This window comes from Opisthocomus hoazin, chromosome 4 (genome assembly GCF_030867145.1).
Source record: "Opisthocomus hoazin isolate bOpiHoa1 chromosome 4, bOpiHoa1.hap1, whole genome shotgun sequence".
Classification (NCBI taxonomy): domain Eukaryota; kingdom Metazoa; phylum Chordata; class Aves; order Opisthocomiformes; family Opisthocomidae; genus Opisthocomus; species Opisthocomus hoazin.
The window spans coordinates 66,652,775-66,674,418 of record NC_134417.1 but is presented as its reverse complement, the minus strand read 5'-3'; the positions used below and the strand labels follow the sequence as shown (position 1 = coordinate 66,674,418).

At 41.4% G+C, this 21,644-nt stretch overlaps 1 protein-coding gene across 5 annotated transcripts in view; it reads left to right on the top strand.

The window, feature by feature from the left end:
* DYNC1I1 (dynein cytoplasmic 1 intermediate chain 1) overlaps window positions 1-21,644 on the top strand; it is a 199,695-nt gene that overhangs the window by 44,245 nt on the left and 133,806 nt on the right. For 3 of the 5 annotated variants that reach the window (XM_075419308.1, XM_075419309.1, XM_075419307.1), the window contains exons 5-6: window positions 1,097-1,156; window positions 5,165-5,280. In XM_075419308.1, the coding sequence (XP_075275423.1) occupies window positions 1,097-1,156; window positions 5,165-5,280 (176 nt within the window). The remainder of the gene's footprint in view (window positions 1-1,096; window positions 1,157-5,164; window positions 5,281-21,644) is intronic. The other 2 variants (XM_075419310.1, XM_075419312.1) reach the window with 1 other exon arrangement.

Here is a 21,644-nt window from a genome sequence, read left to right as displayed (position 1 = left end):
GTGTCTGCATGACTTGCTTGCTTTAGTAAAGGAGTGCTTCCCTTTGCTTTAGCCTCTGCTAATGAGAGCAATGCAGAATCTAGTGTTCATACTACAGGAAAAAGTGCTCAGGAGCCAAACTTGTATTCCTGATTCTGTCATGGCTTCCAGCAGTTTTCTTGCATATGAGATGTGGCTTCCCAAGGGAGGAAAAATAAAGTAAAATCAAGAGCCAGGAAATGAGTAGGAACTTTTGAAAATGTTGGCCTCAATATGTCAATTTTTGTATTTCTAAATTGGGGGATTATATGTATTTCACAGGACTCCAGAAAGGCTCTGTGAGTGTTAGCAAAGTGTTTTAGAGGTGTTTGGAGCATGGCAAGTAGCACTGCAGTCCAAGGAACAACGTCTTCAGACCATACCTCTGGAGCATCTGTACATTTGGTGGCAGACCCATACGGCAGCAGTGCGTTAGGAGACTGTCATAGATCTGATTTCCCCAGATGTATCATTCCCCTCTTCCCCAGAAATCTTATCCAGAGGAAAAGAAGAAGAATTTGCTTATTTGTCCCAGATGCCCCCAGAATATGTCAGAGCTGGTGTCAGTGTGCATTTATTGGCGTACGCACTATACGATGTTCGTGCCCAGAGCACTGTTTCGCAGGGTGGCTTACTGTCAGTCTCAGGAGCATGCGAAGGGCTAGACTCTTCAGCGGAGTTCATGGCTAGTGCTCAGTCCACCTTACCATAAAAACATGATTACAATAAATTGTGCCTGCAGATGTTACAGATTATTGTGAATGCATCAACCATAGTTAAAGAGTTAGAAATCTTTCAGAAGAAGAAAACAAAAAGTTTCATGAGCCAATATCTGAAAGGAAACTCAGCTTCTTCCCTTTGTTTATCAATACTACTTGATTTTTATAAGTTACCTGCCTCGTCACAGTTTGACATACAAACCTTGTTTGACATACTGTGGCTGTCCCTTGCACTTTGAGGTTGAATGTACTACCTAGAGCATGTAACTAATGTGATGGGGTTTTGTTCATCCTTTCAGTTAATTCTGTGTGTTCTTTTTTCCCCCTCCTTTGTGCTGCACGGCTGATTACCACCCTAGGACCTTGCAATGGGACACAGACCCCTCAGTGCTGCAGCTCCAGTCTGACTCTGAACTTGGGTATATGTCAGCTCTTTTTGTTATTTGTTTATCATTTCTTTGCAAGAATTGTGTTAAAAATGCTTCCCAGTTGAGCTGGTTTTATGTGATTTTCATTTGCTTTGTTGACTCAAGAAGACTATAAGTTTCCTTTTTTTAGTTTCATCAATAAGAAGCTTCAGCAAAGCCATCTTTGTGGAAAAAACCAACTATTTAAAGAAATTCATGAAAAGATAAGCTGCTATTTCTGTTGCCTGAAGCACAATACAAATAACTATTTCATTACAGATGAAATGTTATTATTGTGGCACTTAAATGTGCATGTACAGTTACAATGGTCTTGTTTGTACCTGTTGATTCAGACTTTTCTCTCTGAATCATTTGCAAGGTAGTTTTCCCTGCCTTCCTGTCTTTGCCGTAGTTATGCTGTTTCCATATGCAGTGACAATTTCCCCTTTTTCCTTAGGAGCTGTATAAGTGCTTATAGTTGTGCACTTAAATCTGATCATGGTCCAAGAGTAATTGACATCTTAGTTGAGTTCAGGCCAATCAAGCATTTTTTAAATTCTACTAGAGCTAAAATTAATATTTTCTAGTTTGGGATGGAACTTCTCTACCCGAATAATCTGAAAAAATTATTTAATTTAAATAATTTAGAAATGCCTACTTGCAGAGATATTTAGGATAAACTGGTTCTCTAAAAAGGATATGTAGCTGTCCCTCAAGTTCTGCAGAACTTAAGTCATAGGCAAATCCAAATCTCTGTGTTGAAGAAGTTGCTCTACCTACAAACTTACAGGCTTGTCTGTCTGAGTCTTAAGGCAAGTGTCTTATGCTTTTACTAGTTCATGTGAAATTCATTCACCATTCTATAAGAAAATCAACAATTTCCCTTTAACCACTGATTGACAGCGCTCCCAGCTGCAGTTAGGGCAATTCACCAGGCAAGATGATCAGAGGGAATTGAAAGCATTTGGAGAGCTTTCTGTACAGGCCTCCTCCACATCCAGAGCTGTTAGGAATGTTAGTAATTTCCATTTGTCTGTGGCTTCAAAGAGATTCAGCTTCTACAACTTTACCTGGACCATACCAAAAAGGTAGAGTTTCTTGAGCTGGTTTAATATACAGAAACCTTATAGAAATCTCAGCTGCTCTTTCCCAGAAGCTTGGATTAAAAGAAGAGCACTCCCAGGAGCAAAGTTCCTCAAATGGCCGTGCAAGGCAAGGTGGTTTATTTGACTTGGGTAGAGATAACCGTGCGTACAGCCACAAGACTTCAAGCTTTTATGAACCGTCAGTGCAAAGACAGAAGAGAAGCCAAAGAGTAAATCTACAGGTATATTCCATAACAGAAAAACCCTGCCCCTTTTGAAAGAAAAACCTCTTCAAGACCAAGGCAGAGTTAAAGAGGGAACCAGGCTTCCCTCTGGTGTCATAAGACTAGATAAAAAACAATACCAATGCAAAAGAAATCCTGCAGTCAGCATGCAAATGGTGTGTGTAGTTAAATACTTCTAGCAGATACATCTTTCTTCTGGCTCATATAGGGGAATCAATTTTGATGCCTGGACTTTGATCACTGTCCTCCTACTGACATCCCATAGGCAGTTTTGAAAGGAATCCTTCAAAGCTTATGTGTTCTCTAAGATGAAGAGTCGGCAAACTGTAAATGATAAGAATTATGAGCAGCTCAGATGAAAAATGTGGATGGGAAAGGGACAGTTTAGTACTGCCCTAAAAAGAACCAGAGACTAGAACATTACAGTCCAAATTTGGTAGAGTCCAGACACTGAAAGGATGCTCCAGTTGGCCCTGAGTGCTTGGGACCAAGGGCTAGGCCAACTTTTAGTTGTGCAAGAGCCATTATGGATTGCTTAATGGGGCAAAAAAGAACTAAGAGACCACATTTCTTCAGATGAAGAGAGACCTCCCGGTCTTCATCAGTAATTATACTAGGATATGGGCAACACTAGATGTTTGTACAGTCATCAGCAGTTCCTGAACTAGAAATGTTTTAGGTGAAAAATTCCACGCATTCTGTCTGCACAGTGCTCTGGGATGAAGCTCACTTCTTGTTTAGCAGTTTACAAAGAGGCCAATGCAGCTAGCGGTTAAATCTGTCTTTCCGTTAGGACTGATGTTCCCCATCCTCAGGCAGTTGAGGAGATATGGAGTGACGTCATGTGAAACTGTTGTTAGAATTAGGTGAGGTTCTAATTAGGCCCAGATTAGACATAAGTAATTAGAGATTATGCTTAACCAAGACCACAGTCAAGAAGCTTCTTCAATGCAGAAGGTTTAAGAATCTCGGTAAATAGAACCAGTAGCCTGGGGCAGCAAAGGACTGGTTACACAGGAAAATCTAACTGAACAAGTAGGCGACAGAGATTTCACATCTGGTGCTGAAGGAGGGAAAAGCACATGAGATTTTGCTGGGTTGGGATATTTATTAAAGCTTGAATTCACACAAACCCTCAGTTAAAGCAGCTACAAAAATGTAACGCTACTAAAACTTTCGTTAGCTGAAGTATATCACAAGCTATAGAAGTTTTTCTGCCCCCACACAGGATTTTCAGACAATCATAGCTGTTGTTCATATTGGCAAAGTCGCAGGTGGTTATAAGGAGGGAGACTTGTTAAATCTTCCTCTTTGAAAAGAAGAAAGACTCAGAGCTGTAACAACTATTTCTGCTCTAGTGGTTTGTTACATGGTGCAGCTGATTCATACTGATTACCTGCTGAATCTAATTGTATTCAGCTTAGTAACAACTCAGCCAGAAAGACAGATTAGAAAAATATTTAGGTGATGTAGCATTAACCAGCCGAAGAGTTCAGTGGTTGTCATCCCATGATGACAATTTCCTTTTGAGGCTCCCATTTCCTTTCTTATCAATCTTAATTGAATACCTAAACCACTGTAAATGAATTAGATTAAGAAACCTTTGACCGCTGTTCTTCCGACAATCTGGAAAACAGAGAGGATATGGGATGTGGATAACGTCTATGAATTTTCTGCTGTTTCAAATTGCTTTCTCTAATGACACGGCCGTTCAGAAACATCATGTCCATGAATTTTTTTCCCATAAACATATTAGCATGCTTTCACATGTTGATGTAGGCAACTGGACTTACTTAGTTGATTTGTTTATTATGTGCAGATTCCTTTCTCTGCTGAAAGTTGGAAGTTTTTTTTCCAGTAAAACACTTGCAAATAACTGTTTGTTTATTCTTCCCTCCCTACAGACAGTCAAATAGTATTCAGGAAATAAATCAACTGTTTTTTCCCCTTGCTGTTGAGTGAGCTGTGTATGACTAAAAGTGTTCATGACCATGTTCAGCTGTCTCTCTTCTTTTTCCCTTTCCCACTTACAGTTAGTTGGCTCTACTGATTTATTTCATATGATTTATTTAAAGTAAGGGAAGTAGTATAAAAAGGAGACTATGCTTGTCCTGTTCCAGCTGTGTCTCGGAGCTTCCCTCCAACCCTTGCATTATGACTCTACTAGTCATAAACCCACATCAATTCCACTGCTCATGACTCTTGTGGAACTGAGAATCTCTTTCTTTATGGAAATTACCCACCTTGCCAATTCTGTTGTTGCTCTCAGGTGAATATCTGATAGTCCTAATCCAGCCTGGTTGACACCCACTGTGTTCTTTCCACTGTCGTGTATCTCAGGCTCAGGATTAACTAATTTGAGCAGGCAGAACTTGGTAGTAATGATGGTATGGAAGAGAATTTTGTTGTATGTTATGAGGGGCACAAGCAGGTCATTTCTCTCTCTGATTTAGTCCCTCTCAGCAGCATGATCTGGAGGTTCAGTAACTGTATTTTATTATGGTAAATGGTTCCCAGGTTAATTTTCTTCACTGCAATTAGGTGCTTCTCATACATAGTGTATTGTGTTTCATCTTAGAAAACACTGAAGTATTTTTTTTTATCCTGCTCATAAAAGCAATCACTCTTGTTCCTTCTGCTGATTTACATTTAACATGACTAACCTTCTGATGTCATGTATTCCATCTTAGACGGAGACTGCACAAACTAGGGGTGTCAAAGATTACCCAGGTTGATTTCTTACCTCGGGAGGTGGTATCCTACTCCAAGGAGACCCAGACACCTCTTGCCACGCATCAATCTGAAGGTAAGATTTTTTTTTCCAAAAAAACATTTTCATAGAAAATAATTATTCAAGTAAGACTTAAAGAATGTAAGAAAAATAATAGTACATCTTAATATCGCTACTTATCACATATTTTCCGCAAGCCAGGTATTGTTTATGTGATTAATGGCTGTTCTGGTGAGAATAATTATAATAATGACTTTAAATTCAGGTGGAACCAAACTACTTCTGCCTTACAATGGGTTGTGCTTAGATAATAGTATAATGAGAACATATTTTCAAATAAATCATTATGAATATAATTAAAATAGTGCTTTATTCCATTTTCCTTGCTTTCTCAAGGAAGTTATTCATTCAATTCTTTATAAAAAGGCAGTGATGGAAAGTTGGCCTCAGATATTTGGTCAGTGTAATTGTGTCCCCCTCCAGTAGGTGAATCTGAGGAGAAGTTACAATTTAGCTCCATGTGCTGAAAAAGGAGGCTTACACACTTTGATGTGGACAGTCCTGCTTTCTCTCTGCTGACAGTTATATTGTCTGCACTCATGGAGCTGTTTCTTAGCTGTTTGGCTTTCCTGTTGATAAGTAAATATGTGGAGTAGTTAGTAGAGGAGTGCTGATCTAACTGTTCCTTAGACTACACACTTGCCAGTGGTGTACTGCAGAACACTGATTGCAGGTCAGTTGAAACCATTTAAATGGAATGTAAAACTGTACATTAGCCTGATGTAATTTACACATTATTACAAAGCAGGTAAAAGAAGAAAAGAAAAACTGAAGACAGTCTTGACTCTAATTTTTTGCTGTTAACAATGAAGCATCAAGAAAGGTTCAACAATTGTGTGCTTTCCTGCAGCAGATAGTGTAGAACTTCACCAGGGTCCACACAGAAGAAGATTCAAGTAGGTTGCAAAAGATATGTGAGTAAATCTGTCTAAATATAAGTTACTTTCAGGGAAGATACAGTGGTTAAACATAGCCAGCTTTCTTTCCACAACTGGGTTATCAGGTCTGCCTTTAAGAAATTAGAAATGAAGTCTGCTGAGCTAGATACTCAGATTCTGCTTTCCCAGACCACAAGTTTACCATGGTCAGCTGTTATATGAAATAGTGACTTCAAGCGTGGGCAACCCTGTTGCTTGGACACTGCTTCTTGAGCAGCATGTCCTGACAGCTTTGCCTTCTCAGTGGGAGAGGCTGCCTCGGAAGCCTCCCTGGTTCAGTCCAGCTCATCTCTGCTTGTCTTTCCGAGGGCTGCTGAAGCCTCGAGAAGATGGGGTTTGCCACTGAGGCCTTGCCTTCCTGGCTTGAGACTGGTAGGTGCTCAACCCTGGAGCAGTATCATGGAGTCATTCTTAGATAAGATGGAGAGGCTTCCCTTCCTCCCTGACACAGGGCCTTTATCCAGTGCAAGAGCCGATGGATATGGGGAGTTGAAGACACGGCTTTGCTGTGTTCACCTCTCTCAGGGCTGCAACTCCAACACTCGTTAGCAGACTTGCCTTTCTGAACAGGCCAGTCTCTCTTGAGGAGGCAACTTCTTCCAGTAGGTCCTTCTTGCGTTTTTCCAAGGAGCTCCTCAACTATTACAAAATCCTTTTCTTGGGTAGACAAGAGGACAACCTCCTACCCTTCAAGAAAATAAAAAAAAAACGGTGTGCTGCTGTGAGGCCTGGCAGTCAGGACAGCAAGCACAGAGGGCAATGTGGCTTGTCTTGCCACCGAACAGAGAGAAAGCTCTTGTTCTTCACTTGTGCGAAAAAAGATAAATGCAAACATAAAAAATTACGGACTTCAAACTGTCTAGGTCAAACCTGTGATGGGAAGCATGAAATAGTGGTAAGTGGTTTTGGTGATTAGATTTATTATCTTTTATATTCTCTGTATCATCAAAGTCAAGGAAAAAACATCAACAAAAGTGAAGTTTTAATATTTAAACACAGAGAAACTTTGCTTAGGTATGTGGGGGAGAGAAAGTTTAACTCTGTTTTCTTTCCAATCTGCTGCTAGGGATTTCTCTGCACATTACTTGGACATGAATATGGCCCTGTGTCAGTAAAGGAGAGTCAGGAAAGTTTGGTTATTCCACGGAAGTGGTATACTCTCTAGGGGATAGATTAGCTCTGTATTTTTGGTCTCCCAGGTCTGATGGAAATGACTTCTCAGGTTTTCAATCTCCTAAGCCTCTTTATGAATGCTGAGCCCTTCATACTGTCACTCAAAACATGAACAGCAAACAGAGGGGAATTCCTCGAAAGAGTGGTTTGAGAAGTCTCTACGCTGTTCCTATGCATTCATGTGATAAAATATAGCCATTATCTTTTTAAGATAAATTGTTCAGCTATTACTATGGTTATGTGCTCCAGTTATTCAGTGTCTGAAGCCTTAGAGTTTGAGGGAAGAAAAAAGAAACCCCGTATTTACTTAGATGAGTCTGACTTCAGCTTTCAGAATTCACTCTTTCGCTGCCTGCCTTGGACACTGGAAATGTCAAAATGCAGAATTTTAGGATGAGATAGTCACACTCTTGCTTCTGGTTTGGAAAGCAACTAATGAAGAGTACAGTTGGTTGGAAAGATCTTTCATTTACGATTAAGCTGCCAAAAGAGGACTTCGAGTTCATTCAAAGTTCTGTAGCTGTTTTGAAATGTCAGTATCAGGTTTTCTGCACATTGCTTCTCTAGAAAGAAAGAAAGAAATGGAGCTCAGTGGATGTAGGCCTTTGTGGTAATGGCTATTCCTCACCAAACCTTACAAAACTGGTAAAGGAAAGCTTCATTGTGGCAAGTACAGTGTGGTGCCAGAGAGCCAGCTGCTATGAGCACTGAAGTCTCAGCTTGTCAGCTGCTAATTTTAGAAGAAATAATGTGGCATTATTCTTCACTGTATAAAAACAGATTAATTCCTCTTTTCAGAACAGGTAATTTGCTTTATTTCAGAGGAATAATGACATGTCATTTCCCTCACCCACTTTATTATTTAGGGAGATGTGTATATGCATCATTCAACCCTTTGATCACAAGTACCTAATTCTTTTGCTTTATTTAGGTCACAGTAAGCTTCAGCCTTTTCTTTTCTTCCTTGTAGGATGACTTCAAAAGCACACAGACCTTGGCTCTGGAGCCTGAGAAAAAAAATGCTTTTTACTTTTCCCCACCTCCTTCTATAATTGGACTTGAATTTAGGTATTCGTAGGCATTGAGAGACATTTCACTTGTGCTGCTTTTTCCATTCTGGAGTTGATTAAGAGGTAGACTATGCCAAATGTTTTCTGAGAGGTCTCTGGGACACATTCCTTCACTGTACAGAGACTCTCACGTTGCCCCAGAATGGCAGCCCCATGTAGCCTTCAACAGTTGGACCCTCCAAAGCACTGCACAACTGCCCTTGGCTGAAGGGCACACCTAGGAGAAAGCAGCAGCAGAAAAGCCATGGCCTGACTTCCGCTCAGGCTGAATCCCTCACTGCCATACAGCAGTGGAAGGAGGTCTGTACGTCTACCTGCAACCTACCTTTTCAGATAGGATAATAGTCTGCACATTCAAGCTCTGCTGGGTGTCTGCCTCAGCTCCAACTTGCTGTTCTCCTGCTCTCTAATGCTCCAGGAGGTAAAATCCCAGTGAGGACAACATTACACTGTCCCTGCTCTGAGAAGGGAGATACTCCTCTGATCTGGCTTCTCTCAAAAAGAGGGGGGCAGCAAGAAGGTGAAGGTTGTCAGCTCTCAAGCTTTGCTGGCCAGTGTCAGGAATGTTGTTATTCCTCTACTGTGAAGTAGAAACTACTTCATCATCGATAAAATGAGATGTTCTCACTTTTCTGGCTTGCCATACTGTCACTGCAAATAGGTTGGTCTGAAATGCTTTTCTGAAAAAGTAGATCCCGTATACAATGGAAGAAGATCTGATTTTCTAGAACAGTGGAGGTCCTATGTACTTCCCCTGTTTATCATCTTCAACAGATGGTTGTTCATGTGGGGAAAACAAATGTGTTACCCCACTCACCTCCTGAGAAGGATAACCTCATCCTACATCACAAATGCTTGCCCAGTTCTGGCAAAGAATGCAGTTCAAGCCCATTCTCCATCTGTTTATTTGCTGTATTCAAACACTGAGGATATTTTGGCTACTGGGGAAAGAGAAAAAGTAAGCTCACTACTCCATTTAGAAGTAGACTGGAATGAAGTGGCAAAATGGAGGTGAAACTGCAAAGGTTGGGTTGAGTTCTGCATCCCTCTGACACTGTAATTCTCTGAACTAATGTTCCTGAAAGTTATCCTTTTTAAAGCACTGAGGGAGGAGAGGGGAATTCTGCTCACAGCATAAGGCTCGTGAGACCAAGACACATGAGTTTAGGTGTCTGTGTGTGATACCGAATGTAAGTGACTACTGTAGGGTGAACCAAAACTCTCGCTATGTGCCATTGACTGCATTGACTAGTTCTTTGTGGACTAGCTTGATAGCAGAGTGCTTCATGTAGGCATATTAATATAGGTTTCTCATTACTGGCTGAACTGCATATGATTAGAACTGGCATACACTGACACCATGTGATGGCTGTGTCCTACTTTGCGTTTCGGTAATCGGGTGAGGAGTTGCCTGCAACTAGGACTGACAAGCCCCAGTAATGTGAAAACAAGTCAGCCTCTGGAAATTCCATGATAAAGTCCATAGATAAATTTATTTTTACTCTAGTTGTTGGGGACTGAGATTTCCCGGTTTAATCACTGTGGAGCTCTGGCTCTGTCTATCCCGTAAGATAATGTGTGGCAGACCTTTAGCACAGCATATTCTGCACCAGGCCTGCTGTGCCTTCCCGTATCTGCCTGTAGCTCAGCTCTAGCTTTGTGAGCGCATGCTGTAACTTAAGAAAAGCCAGTACCAGAACTAAGCGAGATCAGGCTTGAGCTTTCCCATGTCCAGTCTGTCTAGAGCTCATGGATCAGAAGCTGGGGGTTAAGTTAAAGAGCTTACTTTGGGTTTTCCCTTGCAGAGAATCTTGGAGCTCATCTCCAGTCTGAAGACAGCAAGACAAGTCTGGACCCAAGAATAGCTTTGAACCTCTCATTTAATGGGAAATGCAGATGCATATTTGTGCATCACCATGCATGCAACATATGTGTCATGATACATGAAAATATGTGTGATGGAAAGGCATTGGACCTAACTGGGGAGAATGCAGAGACCCTCTGTTGTAAGCAAAAGGTGATGTTGGAAAGCAGAGCAGTACAGGGATAGAAATCACTGCTAAAAAGAGGAGACAACCTAAAGATGAATCAGTGTAAAAGCAGAAGTTCTGTTTTTAAAGAGACAGAGCCTCAGTGTTAGTACAAATGGATATTAATTTTATAAGAAATATTATGGTTTATCCTAGGCAGTGTCATGTATCACAGGGTGGTTTTAGTTAGCTATAAAAATCTAGTTTGCCTTTTCTTCTCAAACCTCAGTCCGTCAGAGTCATACTGTGGATCTCAATAGCTGGCATAAACACCCTAATTCAAGACTGCTTTGTTTGATTAAATCAACAAAGCTTATTTTGTGCTGTTGTACCAGACTGTACAAGATTGGATGAGACTAGAACAAAGCAGAGCAAAGATTTGAGGCATTGCACTGTACAACAGTCTTTCACTAATTCCCCTTTATGCCTGTCCCGACCGCATCCCCTTTTCTAAATAACAGAATTTCAAAGGTGGGATTTATTTTCTTTTTTTTTTTAATTGGAATTGGGCATAAAAATCTTTCCCAGGCATTCAGGCAGCGCCCTCTGGTGGTGAAGCGCCGAGGCGACGCGCTGTGCCCAAGGAATTCTGGAGGGCAGGGGGGGATGCTGCTGTGACCGGCAGAAAAACACTCGCCTGATTTTGTCTGAGGCAAGGATTATACTTAATAGAAGATGCTTGAGCTCTATGACTGAGAAGCTGTATGAATGTAAGTGCTGTTGAAAGAAGTGTAAGAAGAGACCAAGATATTATATCAAAAATTGGAAAAAAAGAAAAATATATTATCTAGAAATACAAAAAAAAAAAGCCTTAAAAACTCAGTTATAGGTATTCTGACAAAAATCCAGGGAAAAAAATACTCTACTGAAATCAGTTCTTGCCAATCCCTTCTTGAAGTACAATTAGTGAAGTACAGTTTGTTAAAATGCATATTCTCCAGAACAGTCACATCAGGCAGGTACCAGCTGTGGTGGGTCTGTGTTCCGCTCCTAGCAAGCTACAGACACTAGGTATATACTGCTAAAGGTCTTGTTCGCCAGCTGGCTCATGATAGTTTTATGTAGTACAGAATTAGGATTAGGCTTTGGAAAATGTGTTTCTGTGGTTTCTGTTGTACAGAATAATGTATTTGACGCTGACAAGGGTTTCTTTTGGGAGAAAGAATGAAGAGGCCATAGTCTGTGGTCACCTACAGCTTGGTGCTTGAGGGCAGGAGGAGACATCAAATGTCTAATCTCCTGAAATATGTAGTACACAGGGGCTAAAATAGGATTTCTGTAAGACAGTCCCACTCCATTTCTAAACAGTGGCCTGCTACATCCACAGTCTACTGGTATATTTATTAGCGATCATGACTGCAATATTTGCTCCCATTCCCTGTCTCTCCTCACAGGTCCTCCCTAAAGACTTCTGGAGAAGGCTTTTTTCTTATACTCAAGGTGGTTTTCAGATAGTTTTCAGCAGAGACCCCTCTTAACGCTGAACTGTTTTGCACAGGCAGATCTGAGAATTTATTAAGCATCCGTAACTCTCTAGGAATTATCTACTAAGAACTGATTTAACAGAGAGAAGATTGGGTCTGGTCAGACACAGTAGGAGGTCTGAGGAAGGAAAACTCTTTAGGGATCTTAGACTTTGTTTGTTATCATTTCATTACATAGGGACAGAGTAATTTGACTCATTGCAGCCACTGCAGTCTTAGAAAAATCCCAGGGAGGTCTCCTGAAAACCAGGCCTGCATGCATGGGAGCTTCCTATTCCAGAGTGGTCCAGGCCTTCTGCAGACCCTAGTTTTTCTTGACCGAGGTACATCTGCATTAAAGGCAAGCCCAGGAAACATATCTAATAATTCTTTACAAGGCTGGAAGGAGAACAACAGACTTGTCACAGCTGCCCCCACACGTTCTCTAAACCATTCAGGCTCCAGAAGATAAGGGACAAACCAGAAAGATTAACTGCCTTCTCAGTGAAACTAGGAATCAGTTTTTAGGCTGTGGCTGCCTTGGAGGCGACTGTTGTGCAACTGTCATTCTGTGCATGGAAGGAATACTGCTTCAAAGCCTCTGCAGACAGCATGGGGAAGGACTGCACTCTACCTCCCCTCCTTGCAAATCCTGCTTGATCCTAATGGATGATCCTTGCTCTGTGATGTTGAGCAAGTGGATGCCATCCTCCACCTGAGAGATAGGAGGCTACTCTATCTTAGAATAAAAGAAAAAAATGTTGTAGTCAGCCCCCTTGCACAGAACCCAACCTGCTCCTTTAGTTGCAGGGGGAAATATGTAATTGAATGAGATCCTGGTACATCTGGTGTCACTTGGTGGAAAACAAGAGCTCTGATGTTAGCAGCCTTGACCTCAAACTCCTTTAGCTAGCTGCAAGTCATCTCACAGTGCCTTTGACCTATCTTTGGGCCCTGACATCTGAAACTGGCAGTGATCCATGAGTTCAGAGAGAAGCCCTGTAACACCTGTATGCAAATTGAATCCTTTGTTGGCTGGAAATGAAAACCTTCCTCTAAGTCTTTCCTCTCTGGAAAATGTCCTGGCCATGTTTTACACGTGAAAAGCTGCCCTACCGAGCTGATTTGTAATGTGTTCCCCTCAAGCAACCAAATAGTTCTAAACTTATTTGCAAATACATGACTATCAGTATATTACAACTGAGCTGTAACATGAGAACAGAAGGAAACTGTCCCACTAATGAACAACACCATCATTTCCCCAGTCAACAGTCAGTGAAAAGACAGTGGCCTTTTTTTCTTTATTTGCCGTTTTCACATGTTCCTAATTCTTACTCTACCATATGTATCATGTCAGTAGTATTTGAATATACTTTGAATTAACAACGTGTTGTACACATTGCAATGCTCAAATTAGAGGTTATAGATATGAAAATGTAAAAATGGGGAAAGTTGGGTTAACAGTGCTTCCAACAGAACAGTGAAGACACAGCTGTTTGTTTTCTTCAGAAACAAAGCATGCTTTTTCCTACCATCCCCGTAATTCCTTTTTTAGCCTAATGGATGATGCCTATTCAGTATATACATGAAAACTAATACCCAGCACCTTCCGTTGCGTGTTTAGTAACCTTTGGCAAGCTCTGGCTTTGTAACATGGACCAATCTCCAATGGAATTAAAGGCAAGATTAAGAAAAACGTGCATTGCAGAAGTAGAAGTTATTAATCCTCAGTGCTCTAATTAGCACTTAATCTTTCTAATCCTGTAAGTAGGTACAAAATCAGTGCTGAAATAGACACAAGCCATAATGTGGAAAGCCATTCATCAATAGTGTTAAAAAGATGTACAGTAAAAAACCACTGCTCAGTTACTTCACACTTCTCGATTTGTTTCTTGGCACTTGTGACTCAAAGAAAGCAAAAAAGATTCACATGCCAAAATCCTCTCCTCTGTTTTAACCCACACCACTAATGTACTGGGTCAAAAATTATGCAGCTGAAAATTCTCCTGTTCATCACCTCTCTTTCTTCAATTCTATAGCCGAGCCACAGCTTAAGAAGGTGGCCAATTGTGCTGCTCTATAGTCTCCTTTAATTGGCTCATTTCCATAGGAGAGGCCACCTGCCCTGGGCAGAGGCTCTCAGCTGCTGGCCCTCCGGCTGGCTGGAGAGGGACCCAAGTGGATGGGCTGGGCAGAATGAAGAGTGTTTTCCACTTGCCCCGTTATTACCCGCTGTAAAGATGAACGGGGGTGCACCCCAAGCTGGGCCTTTGTTCACTGAGGGTATCTTCACAGACTGACACGAGCACCTGGGCACCAATGGCAACCCCAGGCCCCCCTTCTCCCTCTGAAGAGCCACTCCCAAGGTTGCGTCCAGCCATGCTGTATTTATTATGATGATGAATTGTAGATCTCATCTGAAGTACTTGAGAATCCCTCCTTCAAAATCAGTAGTAGCTGGATCCTTTCCAGAGAATCCTTTTGCTCGCTCACACACTCTAAGAGTTACTATGAAAACTGGAGAAAGGATCTGGATGAAGAAACTTTTAATGAAATGGATATGTCAATGAAGTTAAAGTCTCAGTATGAATTCCCACTGGCCACTATTAATAGAAGACGGAATTCTCTTTTGCTGCAATACAATAGACTGTCTCCACAAATAATGTCACTTTTCAACCAGATCCTGGCTGCCACTTGCCCATCTATCTTATTTTAAATAAACTTAGCACAAATTCACTCTGAGACACAACAAATTTAGATGTATGTCCTAGCCATAAACCTCCAAACAGTGCTCACTCTTCCTGCAAGTTAATGCCCTACTTAAGGCCCACGGGAAGTGAGAATATAATAATTATTTTTCTAAAATGTGTTGCACTTGAGCCGTGAAGCTTCACAATGATTTTAAGTCTATAATTGCATGTTGTTGCTGTGGATACTCTTTTCTTTTTTTTATCCCCTCACCCCGCTTGCCTTGTAAATTTTGCCACATCAGAACTTAAAATGGGTCCAGCTTCTCTAAGTTGGGTACAAGCAGATCCCTGCACTTACAAATAGCCCACTGGTCTCAGTAGTCGCTGCTGAGTTTTGAGGACTCTAAGATCTCACTACCTGGTTTGGAGCGAACTTTTTCTGACGGTCTGGCCCCAACTGTGGAGCTGGAGAATTTTTGAAATTTTAGCCCTTAATAGTGGTTGTTTCATATTTTTTTTCTTGTCATCTCCACCCAGACGTTCAGGTCTTACTCCTCCTCTCCTAGGCACCAGTTCCTCAGCAACAGCGTGCTCAAAACAACCACTCATCTGCTATGAAACACAGAAAGCACTGAAGATTTTGCCTGTGACTGCATGAAGAACTCGCTATGCGCTGATGCTGCATCACAGATAATGTGCAGGTTGAAAACACAGCTCAAACCTACCTTCCGGAGTGGAGTCTCAAAATTGCCTTGACCTGTTGTCTTCACAGAGACATATGGATTGTGGTGTGTTGACTTTGGTTGCCCACCCAGCCGCTCTCTCACTCTCCTTTCCTGAACAGGATGGGGGAGAAAATAAGATGAGAAAGCTCATGGGTTGAAATAAAGTCAGGGCGATCACTTACCAGTTGCTGTCATGGGCAAAACAGACTCGGCTTGAGGAAAATTAATTTGATTTCTTGCCAATTAAAATAGATTTGGATGGTGAGAAACAAAGGTAAAATTGAAATAACACCTTTCCCCCTCTCCTTTTTCCCAGGATTAACTTCACTTCTTCATTCCCAGCCCTTCTACCTCCCCTCTACCCTGAGCAGCTCGGGGGATAGGTGTGAGGGGTTGTCATCAGTCCATAGCAGTTCCTCTCTGCCACTCCTTCTTCTTCACACTTCTCCCCTGCTCCAGTACGAGTTTTTCCCATGGGCTGCAGTCCTTCAGGACAAACCTGCTTCATCATGGGCTCTCCAAGGTCCACAGTTCCTTCAGGAAATACCCCCATGCTCCAGTGTGGGGTCCTCCATGGGATATCTGCTCTGGCATGGTCCTCTCACGAGCTACAGGGAAATAGCTGCTCCACCATGGTCTCTCCGTAGTCTGCAGGGGAATCTCTGCTCTGGCCCCTGGAGCACCTCCTTCCCCTCTTTCTTCTCTCACTTTGTTGCTCGCAGGGCAGTTTCTCACCCCTTTTTTTTCCTCTGCCATGTGGTGTTTTGCCCTTTCTTGAATATGTTTTCCTGGAGGCACCAACAGGATGGCTGATGGGCTCAGCTGTGTCTGGCGGTGGGTCTGCTATGGAACCGTCTGATCTGGCACAGGACAGCTCCTGGTCTCTTCTCATAGAAGCCACCCTTGCAGCCCCCCACTACCAAAACCTTGCAACGTACACCCGATGCATACATGCATCTAGAAAAATCGGTAGCTTAGTAGCCAAAATTCAGATGTTTCTTGTATGACATGCCTGGGATCAAGTATTTGTTTTACCTGATAGGCAAATTCTTTAACCAATAAAGTGCTGGCTCATCTGCAATAAGTTATTTGTTGGACCAGGGACCAGAAGTGTAGCATTCGATATTCTAGCTGAATGTTAATTATCATCATGACATAGGACTGATATGTTTCTGGATATCTAGAGCAGCCATCCTGTCTTACCTTGGAATTTATGGATCTGAGACAATGTTTTAAAGTTATTGGCTAATTTGGGTCCCTGTTGTGTTTTCTGGTGGTAGAAAATCTGGTGATAGATCCCTTCCTTTGAAGGAGATCCATTGCTGAGGATGCTGAGAAGTGGTAGATGCTTGCATTGACCAGAGATACGAGCTTAGTTCTTGTCAGGTCAGCTACACAGACTGTACATTTCTGGTGGTGATCCCAGAGAATGGTCCATGATGCCTGTGCCAAATGGTATGGACTGGGTTATCTCACCTCCGCTGTTAAAACCTCAGAAGCTCTTGGAGCAGTCAGTTGTACCCTTGTTGCTTCTTGTCAGGCTCTCAGTGTGGTGTGGTAGCTATCCCATCATCTTACACAATGAGACAGCACAAACTCTTCTTGCATGCCTTTCATAGACTTCTTACCTGTGAGTGCAAGACGCGCTGGGATTCACTTGGAGGGATGACTGAGGCCAAGAAAGCTGAACTCCACGCAGCCATGTGAGGCAGGATATGGACCCTAGCCCAGACTGCCCTTCAGTCTGTGCCCAATTTTCCAGGCCAAAGGAACTACTTTATTTGGTCCAGATGTGAACTGGGCGTGATATAACATGCTTACAGTTTGGACTGGTCAGGAATAAGGATCTCTTCTTGTCTGCATTTTACTCTTTGATAGATAAGGTGATGCTGGAAGCTTGGATTCAGGGCTGTGGATTTCCAGACAGGCAGGATTCCTAGGAGTTAGGCACTGAAATGTTTACAGACATTTTAAGGATGTAAGAGTTGCCGTTTAAGCTAAGATACAACAAATTTACATCTGGGTCTCAGTTGTGCAGTCATGAGAAGGGATCCAGCGAACAAAGTAAGCTTCCATTTTCAAGAAGGCCTTGGACAGAGTTAGGGTTGAGTGTGCAGGCACGAGTGTGCCGCTGATACTGTATGCTTCGGAGACTTCTGTCCTGCCGTTCCAAGGTTATAACATTATGGAGGCAGAGAGTGAACAGGAGATGTCTCCCTTTTCTCTTTTTGTCTCTCTAGTCTGTGGACTGAACTGTGTTAAAAAGTTGTAGATATATTTGTAGTTATTTAAGTATTTACCTATAGGTACAGCTATAGACACAATGTTTAGATAATGTATTATCTATCTATATTATGTCTATAGATGTACAGAAACTTGTAGATACATATATAAAGCTGACTACTACAAGATCTCACCACCTGGCAAGTGATAGCCTTAGGGACAGAGGATGGAGTGGATGTCAGGAGTCTTATCTTTGTTTCAATTTGTATGTGTAATTCAGAGCAAATCACAAAATTAATTACAATCACCGCAGAGGCATAGATATATCTCTTCATTTACACGTAGTGGAGACCACTAACAGTTCAAACATGAACTAAGTGAACTCACAGCAGCTAAATTTACTAGGATTTTTAGCCGTCACAGAGCTACCTGGTCTGACAGCATGACTGATGCTACTACCCAAACTAACAGTTACATCTATGTTGAGATACTTCAATATTTCAGAGTAATCACATGCAATAGCTCTACCTTGAGGGGTCTAGCCTATTTGTGTAGACTTTCTACGGTCAAAAGAGTGAGACAGACCCTTCCAGAAGGCAATTTACTATCCCTATTGTATTTATCATAACACTGAAAGGATTACCTTCTATTTATACCTTTCTCCATTGCCTACAAGACTTGGCCAATACATTTAAATTATAAGCTTCATTTTTAGATGAGATAATTCCCACCATCTTGTGATGGGAATATGGGCAAATGCTTTATGCAGTGTTTTTCTGTCAACCCCTGGAACAGTTCTAGGACTATTATTATTGCTATTTCTTTTCTTCAGCTCCTTCATCTCTTAGCTATTCTCCTTTGAATTTGCTTGTTGTGCCTGTGTGAAAGCAAAGTGAAAAAGCGGGCATCTTATTTTCTTCTGAAACCTATGTAATTGAGGACAGCACTTCCACAGCTGATATTTAAAGGCAATAGGGACAGAGAAAAAAATAGAAAAAATGACTTTGCTCTTTTGTTTCTTCAATTAAATAATGTTTTCATACTAGTCAAAATACTTTGTTGTGTAGACTCAATACTACAGTTCCTGTGCTGACATTTATTTTGATCCACCAAGCCAATTTTTATACTGCATAGTTGCTCAAATGCATGTTTGTTACATTTTGCTCAAGGCATATGCCTTACAGTAAAGGTGAAACTAAAACCTATCAAATTCCTTGCCCCAAACAGCACTGAGCATCAAATTGATACAGATCTAAATCTAAAATCTATAGCACCGTGACTATGAAATGGACAAAATCTTAAATCTGTTTGCTGAGGTGTAAAATGGGGAATATACACTTCTGTCTGCTCTTTCCCCACTTTCAAGCGTATCACATAGGTTGTGGGACTGCTCATTTGACCTGTGATATTTCTTGTATCAGAGCGTGTTGATGAAGTATGAAAAATGAATACCCAACCCTTATGTGTTAGCTGTGCAGTATGTTTTCAGAGATAATTACTGAATTAGTTAGTACTAGTTTACAATTATCCTTAACAAGTCTGGATTAGGAATGGTTAGCAAAAGTAACTTTTCTGTTTCACAGTTCATTGGCTTGAGATAATTTACTAACAAAGGCTCGTGTTGCAATCAGGGAAAGGAGTCCCACTGACTTTGATGGGACCTGGACTGGGACCAAAACTAAGTGCTCGCCATGAGTCTAAATAGCTGACATTGTCACTGACTCATCATGTGAAACTCTTCAGTACATTGTAGAATCATTTTATTTGGATTTGATTAAACATAAAAGTATTTTGCAAGGCTTTCCAGCTTTGAAAAACAAAGTCATTTATGTAAAAGCTAAGCAACCACATAGCTATCCTCTTTTACCCTGGTTAGCAGGCTTAATCCTGCAAATATTTATGCATGCTCTGTGCTCATGGTTAGTCCCCTGGCATATTTGATTGTCTGACATTAGGCATGTATGTGTTTGCAGGAGGAGGTCCTGTGCTGTAACAGTCATTTGTTGTATCCTGCTTTACTGATAGACTGCAAACTCTGAAGGGCAGCGAATGTGATTGTATATCATACTTATCAGTACAGGATATAGAAGACATGCTGAAAAGAAATATATGTCATAGAATCACAGAATGGTTTGGGCTGGAAGGGGCTTTTAAAGGTCATCTAGTCCAGCCCCCCTGCAATGAGCAGACATCTTCAACTGCACCAGGTTGCTCAGAGCCCTGTCCAGCCTGACCTTGAATGTTTCCAGGGATGGGGCATCTACCACCTCTCTGGGCAACCTGTTCCACTGTTTCACCCCACTCGTGGTAAAAAATGCCTTCTTTATATCCAGTCTAAATCCACCCTCTTTAAAACAATTACCCCTTGTCCTATTGCAACAGGACCTACTAAATATATAAATATAAAGCATATATATGTGTATGTTTTAAGGGGAAAATATGCTTCTTTCCTATATTCCAGGCTGATTCACTTTGTCAACTGCTAAAAATGTGCCTTTTGTTATTAACACCTTTTATCAATCCAATGAACAATAGAAACAGCAACTCTGGTCCCAAACCGGCCACATCTTGCAATAATTTATAAATGCCCCATATTAAAAATAATACACTTACTCAAAGTTTTTCAAAATGTCCCAGGGTGAGCAAATGCTTTTGTATTATTATTAGTTTTGACAAACCTGATTGTGTGCTGGCCATTGTTAAAGGGTTCTATCTGCCTCCAAACACAGTGAGAGACAAAGAATTTTTAATGAATTTAATTAAAACTTTATGTGGTTTATGGTGTTCACCTCCAGCTGGTGTGCCATTCTTCTCTGGTGAATGAAGTTTTCTCTAATGCATAATGATGTGTTTTATATGAGGGATGTTTGAACCCCCTTCCTAGTAGCCCTGAGGTAGTTTCCATGGTATGACACAGTGGTGAAGTATTTAAAAGCAGGTTTCTTAAACTTAAGTGAATTATGTGTATGGTTAAATGCACAGGCATGAATGCATAGATATGAATCCTAAAAGAAGTTTAAGAATCTTTTTTCTTTTCCCCCAGAAACAGTCCTTGTGGGCTAGCTTTTATGACCCATGCTTCTGAGCATTTGTCTGTATAAAATGGCACGTTGACATGAAAGGGTCTTGTTATTTGACTGCTTGTGTTGGGAGTAGGAAGTTGAATAATCTGGTCTCCTTTGGTTAACACACTGAAAACTGACATCTGTACCCCGCACAAGGTCCTGATATTGATGGGCACTCCTAGTGCTGCTATATGCAGCTGCAATAAAAATGAACAATAAGCTGCAGATAGTCCTGTTAGCAAATGCTTCAGTGTGTTTTATGAGACATGCTGAGACACTGCAACAAGCTGAGTCATTCCCATGGCTGGTTAGAGTTAGTGGAATTCTAGTCCTCTGCATCTCTCGTGCTGATGGGACTTTCATGCAGGGTCTCTAAAAAGGGCAATGACCTGTCTTCCTTTCCTGCAAGCTGTATTCAGTCAATATTTCTTCTGTCGAGAAACAGGGTCTTGCTAAAAGAGGTAAGCTGTTGATTTAAGCATTTTTCAAAATCTTGAGTCTGGGTGTGGCCAAACTGAAATACAGAGCTGTCTTTTTGTGGTTCTTTGGATGCTGAGATCTCAGTTGTGCAAGAATCTTGAACAAGTTCCTCGGGGACAGAATGAATGAAGCAAGATGTCTTGGACCAAAGGAACAGGGCTTAGGAAGAACTTGTATCTCTACAGGGAGTAGCGTGATCCCCGGAGAAGTCTCAGTACTGGAGTCTAAAAACTTTCGGTGGTTTTGCAGAGACCGGAAGAACTTAGACGAATGTTGAAAGGCATCTTTATAAATAATTCTTGTTCTGAAGGTTGTGAGGAATTGGATAGGAAACTGGTTACAAAATCACCATGTGCCAGCATCACCCTTTTATATCACTGACCAACTCGTTGAGGTGGGCAGAGCCCTTTATATGGCCTCCTTGGAAAGTGACTAAGAGGAGAGCTTTCCAGGAGGTGAACCTTCAGTGTATCAGCTGGAAAACCAATAACCAGTGGTTATCTGGAGATGAGACCTCTTTCT